Raw genomic sequence first — 13234 nt, forward strand, 5'->3', positions numbered from 1 at the left:
AGCCGCAAGCGGCGGAAGCCGGTGCAGAAAACGTGAGTGTCCCAGCGCGCGCTCGGTGCGGGGTCTGGGCGCGCGGACCCAGGTGCGGGCCCCGCCGGGCCGCGGGAGGCGCCCCAGCCCGCGCCGCCCGCAGCCCTGGAGTCCGGGGGATGCGCTCCATTCCCCCAGGAAGGACCCTGGGAAAGCAAGATTTTGGAGGCCAAGGTTTTGAATTTTCCGTGTTCGATCCCACCAAAAACATTGGTCTCGGTCGACCAGCTCCCACTCCCAAATCCCTGTCACCTGTGCACACGCACAGGTGCCTTGCACAACTCTTGTTTTCTTTTCGGTGGCTCTCATTTGTGGACCGTTTGGGCCTGCCCATTAGGGCTGGTGGATTGGGCAACGCGAGCGGGTCTTGAAATGCCCTTCCACTTTTAATATCCCCCCGGGATAGGTTCGAGGACCACCTTCGAGCTGGCCCTGGGAGACCAGGAGCTGTGTAGGGCGAAAGGTTGTGAAAAGCCTAGCACATGCGGTCTTGAAATAAGGGGTTGACTCCCACTGTAGGTAACTTTTGATTGACAGCAACTGTTTTTGTTGTTGCTCCTGATTTACTTACTTAGCATTAATACTGTCGTGTTCGGTGTGTTCAGGATGGGTAGTGTGTAGCGATGGTAGCAGGTGTGAGCGACTAGGGAGCATTGCTAGTGGGGGCATTTGTATTCCCTGTCACCGTTTGGGGAAGCAGTCCCAGTATTTTTTTTTGAGGGGGGGGTGTGTGTTGAGATTTGGAACTGGATTTATTGAAGGAGATGTTTCCACTTTTAGCATCTTCCGCTTTCTCTTCTTCCCTACTTCAAAAATTTGTCAGTTATAGGTGAATGATTTCCAATTTTCATTTTGTTTAGGATAGGTATTTGTATGAGTTGACAAATACGTTTAAGTAACAACTTTTTCCAGGATTACAAAAAAAATACTTGAAACAAGTTTCCTTTGTGATTTGGCTTCATGTGTTTATGGATAAGTTTGAGCTCTGAATTACTTTAAAATAATCAACATATTTCAGATTTTTTTAAACAATTACAAGCATATTAAACATCTACTCAGGGCAAGTCAGCAATTTGGCTTAAAATATCATTAATATAAAGCCCCAACAGCCCCAGAAAAAACACTTTTAACATTTTTGTTTTTTAAATTGTTGATTGAAAAGTTGCTTTACTCTAGAGTTTTAATTTCCACATAGATTTTCAGTGATCATAGTTTCTCGAGTCTAAGCTTAGGAATTGGTATTTACAAAGGATATTAGCTCTTTCCATAAATCTAAGTAGGCTTTAAAAAACTCGGGGGGAAATCCCATTATCTTGCAATCCCATTTTTTCCACGATTTTTGGGAAGTCCTTTTATACTGGTAGACTGATTAAAATTAGAAAATCTAACCTAAAGTATATCTAACATTAAGAATAATGCCTGGTCAGCAGTTTTTTGTCTTGGCACTTCTATGAATTGATTTATAATACTTGACATTTTGTAGTATAGTTTTTTGTTTTGTGTGTGAGTGTGAGTGTGTGTGTGTGTGTGTGTGTGTATAGAGAGAGAGAGAGAGAGAGATTTGTCTACTTTGACCTTGCCATGGATAGTTAAAATTGGTAGACATCAAAAATGCTTTTTTCTTCATAGTTCCTAATACAATAGAACACAGCGTAATGTAATGAAGGTATGGTTTTGTGGTTTTGTTTGCGTGATCTGCACAGCTGACCATCTGTTTCATTGATGAACTTTCATTGATGCTGAACTTTAACCGGTGTGTTACAAAAGGACTTGGGTAGCTTTTTAATTAAAAGCCTTACTTTGTACTCATTAAAAAATCTCAAACTTTTGGTTTCATAAACACACTGGTGATTGTAAAAAAGGGTGAAAAAACTAGAATACAGTAGTATATTTCTAATATATCTACAACAAGGCAGGAATGGTTGGCAGACATACTTGGAAGAGGAGAGTTATTTAGGGCAAAGGAATGGTGATGTTTTCTTAATGATACCATATTCCTCCTTTATAGAAAATGTACCTTTTTGTCATCTTATATTTTATTGTACTTCCAAGGACTTTAATTTATGTACATTATTTAACATGCATTGCTTCTGATTATATAAATACCATAAAGTGACACCAAATTGTTCTTTAAGAAAAAACCAGTGCTGGCATTTTTCATAAAACATTTGGGTGAAGGGAGACGTCGGACAGTGTAAGACATGACAAAATAATAATTTATAAATTATCAAGGGTTCATGAGGGAGGTGAAAACATGAGTAGCTGACACCAAGGGTTCAAGTAGAAAGAAAATGTTTTGAGAATGATGATGGCAACAAATGTACAGATGTGCTTGACACAATGGTTGGATGTGTAGATTGTGATAAGAGTTGTACGAGCACCCAATAAAATGATTTTAAAAAGAAAAAAATTTATATTTGAATAAAAGATAGTTAATAGAGTTAATCAATATAAATGTTAATCTTATACCTGAAGTAATTAAATATGACTTAATTTTAAATTAGTGTTAAGTTAAATTGCTAGTTTGTGGGTAATGGGGCCCAAAATATACCAGCATTCTCATGGGAAAATTCCTCATGATAGAACTAACAATGTTGTGCAGATCTGTTTAACTTTGATCCTTAAATGATAGTTTTTATTTTACTTACAGAGGAAACACATTGTAGCATAACTTAAAGCTGTTGAAAAGACAGCATTTAAATAGACAATTCTATTACAATTTGAAATAAAGTGGGTGACATGATTTTAACCCGAAGGTTTTTCCATCAACTGAATTTATTAAACAAAGCAAACTCCCTCTAGTGGTACATCTGACTTTGAGAGTACTCTTTATTAATAGGAAATAAAATTTAAAGGTTAATTTAATTCTACTAAAATATCTTATACATTAAAACAAAAGCAAAAATACAAACCTGCTAGTGAGTTGATTCTGCCACCTAGGAACCTTGTAAAGGATCTTCAAGACTAAATTTTTATGAGAACAGAGAGCCTCATTTTTCTCCCAAGAAAAAGCTGGTGGCTTTGAACTGCTGACCTTGTTGGTTAGCAGCCCAGGCATAGTACACAGAGCCACTAGAGCTGCCTATCTCACACATAGTAAATACAATAGGAATATTTTCTTTCTCATCGAATAATGAAATCAGAGACTTAAAAGCTCTCAAGCAACTTTTCTAAAACATCTGATCCACGTTCCTGCCTTCATGAAGAAATGTTCAGAGATAACCTCAAGACTACTAGGAGTGTTGTTCCAGTGCTTAATAACCCTGCTCAAAAAAGAACAAATACTTTAATTTGAACTCTATTCTTGTATTCTCCTTAAAGACGATAGCCTTATTGATTTGTTTAATTATGTTGATTCATGACAGTAGTTGAAAAGCCACTATTAACTTTATATTTTTGTAATTTTCTATCAAGGTTCTATCAATATGAAAGAAATTTTAGGGGACCATCATACAACCATAATCTGGAGCATTACTAAGTGTTAGCAAGTAATAGATTTTCAGGAAATGAAAATTCCTAAAAGTTGCCATATGCATTTATAAATATCAGTAGTAGTGGTTATCAAAAAAGTTGTTATAAGGTATTAGAACTGGAAAAAATATTAACTTTAATATCTTTTTAAATTCTTGGTCTTCCCTGAGTTCCTGCTGAGAACTGTTTAGATGTCATGAACCTCATTTATTGCTCATTTAGTAGAATAAATTATTTAATGTTTTATTGGAAAATGTTTTGCGTAAAATAGTATGTATTTTTTTGAAAGTATCTAAATAAAAGGATAGGTTTTTAAAGTTATGTAATTATTATCCCACCATCATAATTTCCTTACAGATAGCTGACTTGTACATAGTGGATATGGATGCTCCTCCACATTGGAACTGTGAAATGAAAATCAAGTCAATGAGTGTTCTTTCATGATAGTAAAATTTATAAAACATAGTAACTCAAAGAGGAAACAGGTATTAGCTGAAAGAATGCTGCACTTGATCTAGATAGAAGATGAGATCTAGCCTCCTCACTCTGGCAGATATGGGCAAGTTCCGCAATAAAGGAGAATGGCCCACATCTACGCTGTGAATTTCACAAAGCTGACCCACAGCTGTGAAGACTGCAAGAGGGGAAAATTTTAAAGGAAACAAATTATCAAACCCAACCAATTTTTCTGTGCAACTGTATGTGATTATGTTCTCAATTGAGAGTACAGCCAAAATAGGGTGAATAAACCTAACATAGTACTTGTTTACTGAGGTACTTGGTTAAAAGAGTGACTTAACAGATACCATGCAATTCTAAACTTAACAGCAAAATCTTTGTAAAGATTGAGTCAGATTGCCCAACAAAACTGTACCAACGTGTACATTGGTACACTCTGCGTATGCCCTTGAGTTTTTGCTTAAAAGTATTAATTGCCCATTTGATAAACAAGAAAGGGAGACAGAAGAAGTAGCTAGTTACACTTAGGAAGGGTGTGTGTGTGTGTATTCAGCAAGTAGCCTGGCAGTGTGTGCTTGCAGATGTTTGTCATCTGAGTGACCTACACACATTGATTTGCTTTGTTTTACTTATTTCAGTTTTTTTTCTTTTTTGACCAATGTGGTTTAAAAGTGTATTTCTATTAAATAATACACATTTTAAAATGTTATGGTTTACAGAACAACTCACAGTAACAGAAGAAACCTTTCTCAGTCAATTATTTTTCCCTTTACTAGTATATATCCTGATGAAAGTGATATGAACAAGCTAGGAATTACTTATTGAAGTCCTGTTGTGGTAGTTAAACATTTTATCTTTCATTTTCCTTCTACTTCTCTTCACCCTCCCAACCTAATTTTATCATTATTTGTATTAAATTGACATTTAGTGTTCCATTATTCTTGACTATGTAAATTTTGCTTACTGGTAAAATTACATTATGATTCCTTTCTTTTTGATCCTAAGTCGCGAATTTCTTTCCCATATACTTAGCATTTTCAATTTGGTTGTTGTCATAGGTTTGTTGTTGTTGTCATAGGAATGTAGCTGTTTCCTAGGTCTCTTCTTTCCCCCTTTGGGGTGATTTCAAGAAAAGGCAGGGTGATAGCAGAAAGCTATGCACCCTATTATCTTCAAATTGGCACTGCCTTGTGGCTTTCTACTCCTGCCAAGGGAGTTACCGTTTCAGGAACTCACAGGGGCAGTTCTGCCCTGTCCTATAGGGTCACTGTTAGTGAACATCAACTTTATGGCCAAGAGCTTGTGTGAATTCTGTCTTTGAGACCACATTTAGATGCCATCTCTCTATAAAACCTTCCCACTTATCCTTTCTGTACTGCACTTGATCTCAGCCAAAAGGCCGAGAAGGGATGCATTTATCCCCTTTGTAAATGAGCTCTTACACTTGAACTCTTAAGAATTTTGATGAGATCATTTTTATATAATTGACCAATGTTTGATTTTTGTCTTATTATAGAATATCTCTGTTCGGAAAGCTAAGCTCTTAACAATAGGATTATCATTGTAGTAACCAGAGCTTCCAAGTGCCTTATACATAGTAGATACTTGGGAAATATTAATAATTCAATAATGGACTACAGCCTAAAATGTTCCAGTAATTTTAGTGAGTTTGATATAGCAGATAAATTATATCTGGAATTCAGGTGCAATACTAAAAGTTAAGTTTTTAAAAGTGCTTATCGTAGGAAAAGTGGAAAAAGGAACTATTCTTGATCACTTAAGTACCCAGGAAATAGCAGTGATTTGTAAGACATATTTTATTTTGGGGGATTTAACCAAGAAAAGAGTTGATTGGGCTAAGTTGTGTTAATTTCTTGTGCTAGAGCCAATGCTGTTTGGACCTCCCCACCTCTCCTCAGAACAGAAAGCGAGAAGAGAGCAGTCACCCCAAGAGCAGCAGCAGCAGGAGAACTCTGACTCACTAAAAGTGACTTGCAGCCAGATTTCTCAGATTTTTTTCCCAGTCAACATTTCTTGCCTCATATAGGGAAGTAAAATATCCAGCTGTGTTCAGCCTAACAATGAACCTTTATTTGCTCCACAGACCTCCCCACAAAGGCCAGTAAGCATGTAACTTGAAACTGTAAACATTCAACATTCATATTCCGAGATAAATCAGGTATGCGCTAAAGCAGTGGGGAGGAAGTGAAGAAGAGTGAGCTTATGGGTTGGGTTTGTTTGAGTGCATTTGGTGTGGTAAAGGGATTTACTGAGGAATCCTTTAAGTGTCCTCGAGGTTGGATGGAGGGTAGCACCATGGTAGATGCAGAGATGATGACGTTTGAGTTCTGGAGGAACTTGGGGATGATAAGTAAGATAAGTAAATGATGTCAGTTAGGGACACTTGAATTTCATGTGTCCAGGGGAAAACCAGTATAGGGGCTGGGTATAAAGGTGAACTAGTCATCGATAAGTGTAGGTAGACCTAGAACTAACGACAGTGTTCCTTTCTGTTGGGCTTCTTAAGTCAAACACTGCTATCAAGTTAATTCTGACTCACAGTGACTCTATAGAACAGGCTGCTGAATTTCTAAGACTCTTTACCAGAGCCGAATGCCCTCATTTTTCTCCAGTGTCTTTGGGGGTTGGAAACAATGCATCTGAGAATGATAAAGATCGGCAGATCACTTGCTGCAATATTGTTTATAGGTGCAATGATGAGATCGGCAGATCACCTGCTGCAATATTAATAATAAAATATAAAAACAAACCAACTGTCATAAATGGGTCATAAGGACAGCTCTGGAAAATGTGAATAACTGGAGTATGTTGTAATTTGAGGGCTACTTATAGATTGAAGCAGTGGGAAAAGATTCAGTCACCCAAGGGAAAAATAATTATAATACCTCTCAGTTTTATCATAGGTATCTTCTTGTTTGGTAACCTCTTAATCTCCCAGGTTTACTGAAACTGTTGTATCTTTGTATATCTTCATGGGATTTCATGACATCACATAGACATACAAAAGTTTACAAGTACATTCCTTTTTTTTTTTTTTTCCCAGTGAACTGGGTTAGTTTCTTCAGCTTTGCTTTTAACAGATACTACTTGATGAGGGAGATACTCAGAAGTCTATAAAGATAGCATTCCTCTGGCGTTGGACGTGTTGCTGGGCCTGTTGCCACCAGTACTTATAGCATGCAGGGCTTCTCAAGCAGGAGCATGGCTTACAGTCAGCTGTAGCCTTGATTTCACAACAGCTTGATTTACAGGTTGGGACAGGACTTTTGAGGTTAGGGTTTTAAAAATAAAATTACTGCTTTGCCTGATAGCATCTTACCATTTCTTTCATATTCCAGGAGATATCTGAACTCCAGATGTCCCAAATATAATCTTACAGGAATGTTTATGTTTCACACATAGCTTTTATTTAAATAGATGGTTGGCAGTATAGCTTGGTATAGATTTGGAGACAATACAAAAGTAAAAGTACTAACATAACCCAAGGCAAGTATGATTTATTTTGGGTTATTCTCTGCATCTTCAGTATATATAGATATATGAAATATTTTCACAAACTGGTTCTAAATGTCCCTCCCCAAATCGGTGCAAAGGTGAGGCAGATTCATTTGTTTGTCTTCAACATTCTGATCTTGTAAAGCTCTGACACCAGTGGGAATGCACAGGAGTGTTGAATGACCGAGTCTAGTGTGTACTTCTCTGCTCTAACTTTCTTTAACCCTGTGCGTTGGCTGTTTCTGCTGACTGCCAACAGATTGCACAATAATTCTTTTTCTATTTTTATGTCTCCTCTCTTCTTTGCATACACTTCATCTTCTTCCTTACACCAAAATGTCCATATTACTAAGATCTGTTCTCAAGCCACGTTTTACCTTGTTTGATAGACCTTTTATCAATAGTCCTTTTATCAAGAAACACTTGTTATCCCAAGCTACAATTCCCAAAGTAATTGGAAACCTCTCCGCACTCACTTTCAGTCTCTTCCTTACCTCCTCTACCAAGGAGCCCTTGTGGAGTAGATGGTTGTGCATTGGACAGCTAAATTACAAGGTGAGCCGTTTGAATTCCCGAGCAGCTCTATGGGAGAACAATGAGACCTTCTGCTCCTATAAAAATAATAGTCTCAGAAACCCTAGGAAGCAGTTCTGCTCTGCCCTGTATAGGATGCTATGAGTCAGAATTTACACAATGGCAGTGAGTTTGGATTTTTTTACTCTATACATTTTTTTACTTTATACATTCACCAAGTTAATTTAGTTCAGTGAGCCTTGGACTATAAATCAAGACCTACAATAGGCAATACAGTGCTTAAATGTCTTCCAGACAATTTGTTCTATTTTTGTCATTGGTCGGGCTTTGATCATTTCTTTTTGGTCAGCAAGCATTATTGAGAACGAACTCTGTATCAGGTATTGTGCTGTGTAGTGGGAATAAAAAGATGATTAAATATATGTAGTAATAAAAGACAAAAATATATGCAGTCGAGATTCCGTAACACTTAGGGACATTTGATCTAATGGTAAATATTTCATAAGGTGCTTACTAATGCATTTAAGATATGCCTTTTTTTTGTATCATGTGAAAAAACATTGTCTTTTAGTACAGTTATGAAGGCTACAGAGGGGCCAGTACAGGAGGGCAGCAATACCATATGTCTTCTTTCTCATGTTGGTACTGTTACTTCTTCCTGTGTTACAGTAGCTTCTCTTGCTTTAATTGTTGTGTTATTCTGGTCTCCTTAATATTTTATTATCATGTCTAGAAAGTCATCAAAATGCAAAACCAGATTGCCTATGAATTTCTTTTTGTGTGGAATGTTATTTGCTTAGAAACCCCATAGTGAAGTGGTTGTGTAAGATGCAGAGGTAGCGTACAGGGAAGGGAGGAGCTAATTCATTGTGAGGTGGGCCTGGGCTGGCTTTACAGCAGTAGTCTACATGAGTAGTAGAATTTTGAAGAGGGTGGGTCAGGACGAGGCCTAAGAACGAATGAGTATGAAAACATCACAATATATGTTTCTAATCATAAGTAGTTTCATAATTTTGCAGTATAATGGACATGGAAGCTTTGGCTTTGGCTAGAGCTGAGCCCTAGGTAAGGCGTAGAAAGATCATGAAGGGTTTGCTGTTAGGCTAAGGATGCAGACAGTGGTAACTACTGAAAGGTTTTAATCAGAAGAATAACATAGATTTATAATTTCAAGAGAAATTTCTGTTTCAGATGCTTAACTTCAGTGATAACTGCCCTGCCTTCTATCCTCTCCTTCACTGAAGTTAGGACAACACAAGACTGGCGATGTCAATCCCCAGCTTTGTATTTAAGATGGCTCCCAGATACTGAAGTCTAAGGTTTTAGTTTACCATTTTTTGTGGGTGTTGCTGTTTCTAATACCCTGAACATTTTTCCTTCAGATACTCACATGGTTCACATCTCATGTTATTCATGTCTGTGAGTGAAATAACATGTGCTTTTTTCATGTTTTCAGATCACACCAGAGACCTTCATGGCTATGATATCAAAACCAAGTACCACTGTCACTCATTGGTTTCTTACTGTGTTTTATTTTTATTCTTAACACTTACCAGCTTGAAAAGTTATAGGATTATTTATTTGTTTATTTTGGAATGCTTGCACTGGAATGCAAGCTCCATGAGAACAGGAGCTTTTGTATATTTGTCCACTGCTAAATGTTCTGTGCCTGGCACGTGGTAGTGTTCGAAGAATGTCCTCCCAACCATCTTCCCAGTCTCCCCACCCTGTGCTCCATGTGTCAGTCAGGACTTCTTAGTCCGCAGTCACATAGCCCATGAAAGTCTAGTCCTCTTTCCAGAACCACCTCAGACATTTTCTAAAAAAAATGTTTGTAGCACTTACTCTAAACTCCCATAGTATATGTTTGGATATTTACTGGAAGGACATTTACCTGGACTATCCAGCGCATTATAGATGCCAATAAATATTCATTGAAGTAGACATGAATTATAAGTAAAAGTTGGTTAATTGGAGAAATGTAGTAAGTAGGTGTGGACTTAGGAGTCCTCGTCACATAGGGGTTACACATTGGGTTGCTAACCTCAAGGTCCACAGTTTGAAACCACCAGCCACTCCATGAGAGCAAAACGGGGCTTTCTACTCCCATAATGAGTTATATTCTCAGAAACTCACAGGAACGGGACCCTGTCAAATAGGGTCACTGTGAGTTGGCATCAACTCGATGGCGTTGAGTTTGATGTGTGATTTTGATTACCAGGGTGATATGATCAGGGGGAAAATAGGGTAGTTGTTAACCATATCAGTTACGTATGCAGTTGTAGATAGAGTCTGGGAACACTTGACTTTTTATATATGCCACTTTACTGATTTATTTTCTTTATGTGTATATAGAGAGAGACATAAGAATTATAAGAGAAAAATGGTAATAGACATGTACTGAAGAAAGTGTGTGTTAAGGACAGTATTAAAACATTGTTAAACTTCTTATTTGCTTTTTATATTTTTGCATAAAATCTTTTCCACATACAATGTTGAAGACATAAATTATGTAGAAATGTTTTCATTGAACCAACTTAATCACACCATACCCAAGCCAATTTCTACTTTGAAAGTTAATATCATTTCAAAGTTAATATAATTTCAGCTATCAGATTTCTTTTGTAATAAGAAAACTCAAAATAAGTCTTTTTATTTTTTTTTACTAATAGAAAGGTATCAGAGTCATTGTCAAAAAATGACTTTATTTATATTGAGAATGTCTTGCTTTTTAAAGTATTTCAGCATGGGTATCTGATAACCTGTAAATTTCTTTTAAAGCATAAATATCTGCTATCAAGTCCTGACTAAGGCATTTGTGTGAAAGTCCAATTCCTCATTTCCAAACTCATGCTCTACTCTTAACTGTAAATACCTTTTCTTTCAGGTAGATGATAGTCTTACTCAATGTTGGGTTTTTGTTGTTGTTTTTTAGCATTTTCTATTGAAGACACAACCTATGAAAGATAGAGAGTTAATGCCCAATCATAAAAGCACACTTTACCATAATCAGTTAATCTCTAGTGTTAAAAATCAACAAATATAAATCAAAATTTATTCCTTTTTAAAAAGTGCTACATGTGTATATTATATGGCTTTAAGAGATTATAACAGAAGGAAAATATAGCAAAATAGGAGACTGGCAATGATTAAAGTCCACATAGAGGCAATAGTCCTGCTTCTATTTATCTACAACAGAAATGAAGCTGGGGCTCCCTGTGAAAGATAGCAAAGGAAGAATGATCTTTGTTCATCATTTATTGCTGCTTTCTTTAGATTCTTCCCTTCTCTTAATAATGGCTAACTGTATTAGAGAAAAAAACAAACACTATATAGAGTTATTACCTGAATACAACTGCACTACTGATGTGTTTTTTTAAATCATTTCATGATGCGGTCTGCAGATTTTTCACAAAACATTATGAACAAGTTTTTTCTTGATTAAAATCTGAGTGGGAGATTTTAGGAAGCTATATGTAAATTTGAGATAGATATGAAATGTTAGTTTTATTAGAAAAATACTTAAAATGTTATGTATTTGCTTTATTTCAAGGAATTTTTATTTGTTTTTCAGAGTAAAGCCAATCCCAGCGGAAGGTATCAAGTCAAACCCTTCCAAGAGACACAGAGATCGACTGAATACAGAGTTGGACCGTTTGGCGAGCCTCCTGCCATTTCCACAAGATGTTATTAATAAGCTGGACAAACTTTCAGTTCTTAGGCTCAGTGTCAGTTACCTGAGAACTAAAAGCTTCTTTGATGGTAAGAGACACCTGTAACTTTTCTACAAAGGCATACAAAATATTTACATGAAATACAGTTTGTGGTGTGTTGAAAATTATAAAAATTAACCATATGTGAAAAAAAAACAGTTTACTGCTATACAGTAAAGTTTAAATGGCAAACACATATGTAATGGTTCTTAAAATCACCTTTCCAGTTTCCTTCATCACATCAGTTGAATGGTATCACTCTGTGGAAACCACGTGTTGGGAAGTGGAAAGTGTTTTTTGTTTTTTTTTGGTAGTGGATACGATTTTAATTTTGGTTTTCAATTCTATATTTTCAAAACTTGAAGTAGTAGTAAAATCTCTCAAAGCCAGAACTTGTGTAAGGCAGAAATCTGTTGGAGGAGGAAAGGTTTTTTTATTAGAGAGTGATGGAAACACAAGGCAGTCCATCAAGCTGTGCTGTTATTCTGGTAATTTGTCTTTTTGATGATGAGAAACACTGTAGTTGGTGAAAGCACTTGCCATCTAGGACTATTTTAAAGGTTTGCTTCATAATTTTGAAATTATTACATCCATGGTGATATTAATACATTAGTCAGAAATTGGGTCATCAGGACTTGGATTTGAATTGATTTTTAACTGTACACATGGTTATGGTCAATGAGAACATTAAAAAAATAATTTTACTGGGGGCTCGTACAGCTCTTATCACAATCCATATGTGCATCCTTTGTGTCAGGCACATTTGTACGTCGGTTGCCATCATCATATCCAAAACATGTTCCTTCTACATGAGCCCTTAGTATCAGCTTCTCATTTTTTTCTTCCCTTCCCCACCCTCCATCCTCCCTCCCCCTCATGAACCCTTGATAATTTATGAATTATTATTTTTTCATGTCTTATACTGACTGATGTCTCCCTTCACCCAGGGAAGTAGGAAGTGTACTGCATTCCTGTACCCATTCTTAATCAGATTTTTAATGTCGCTTCTTAACTTAATGAATAATATATACGTTACTTCTTTTATACTTTCAGAAATCACTAGTGTGTTTTGCTATTTACAGTCACTGTATATTGATTCCAGGAAATATATTTGGAAAATGTTTTTCAGTGGGGAGGGTACTGTAATAAAGGCGTCAGTAGAATTGGATTTCAGCCTCCACCATGCCATCAGCACAATATTCAACTTACCCCAAACAATTCAGCAGCCCTGGTTTTCAGCTGATGCAGCTGGAAAGCTAAGGGTTTGAGCTCAGAGATGAGCATCATTAAATTTTTTACTATGTTTCATACTCACAAGGTTCTTTAACTGGAAGTTCTCATTTAAAAATAATGTTTTCCTTGATTTTTCTTTTTTTTTAAAACATTTTATTAGGGGCTCATACAACTGTTATTGCAATCCATACACACATCAATTGTGTAAAGCACCTTTGTACATCATTCTCAAAACATTTTCTCTCCACTTAAACCCCCGACATTAGGTCCTCATTTTT

The 13234-nt window shown here is 36.5% G+C and overlaps 1 protein-coding gene across 1 annotated transcript in view; it reads left to right on the forward strand.

Annotated features, from left to right (window-relative positions):
* Nucleotides 1–13234, forward strand: part of AHR (aryl hydrocarbon receptor) — a 57172-nt gene that overhangs the window by 1130 nt on the left and 42808 nt on the right. The window contains exons 2-3 of the mRNA XM_045288654.1: nt 3–32; nt 11585–11772. Coding sequence (XP_045144589.1) covers nt 3–32; nt 11585–11772 — 218 coding nt within the window. The remainder of the gene's footprint in view (nt 1–2; nt 33–11584; nt 11773–13234) is intronic.

This window comes from Echinops telfairi, unplaced genomic scaffold (genome assembly GCF_000313985.2).
Source record: "Echinops telfairi isolate 266 unplaced genomic scaffold, ASM31398v2 ScPeMD7_23;HRSCAF=83, whole genome shotgun sequence".
Lineage (NCBI taxonomy): Eukaryota > Metazoa > Chordata > Mammalia > Afrosoricida > Tenrecidae > Echinops > Echinops telfairi.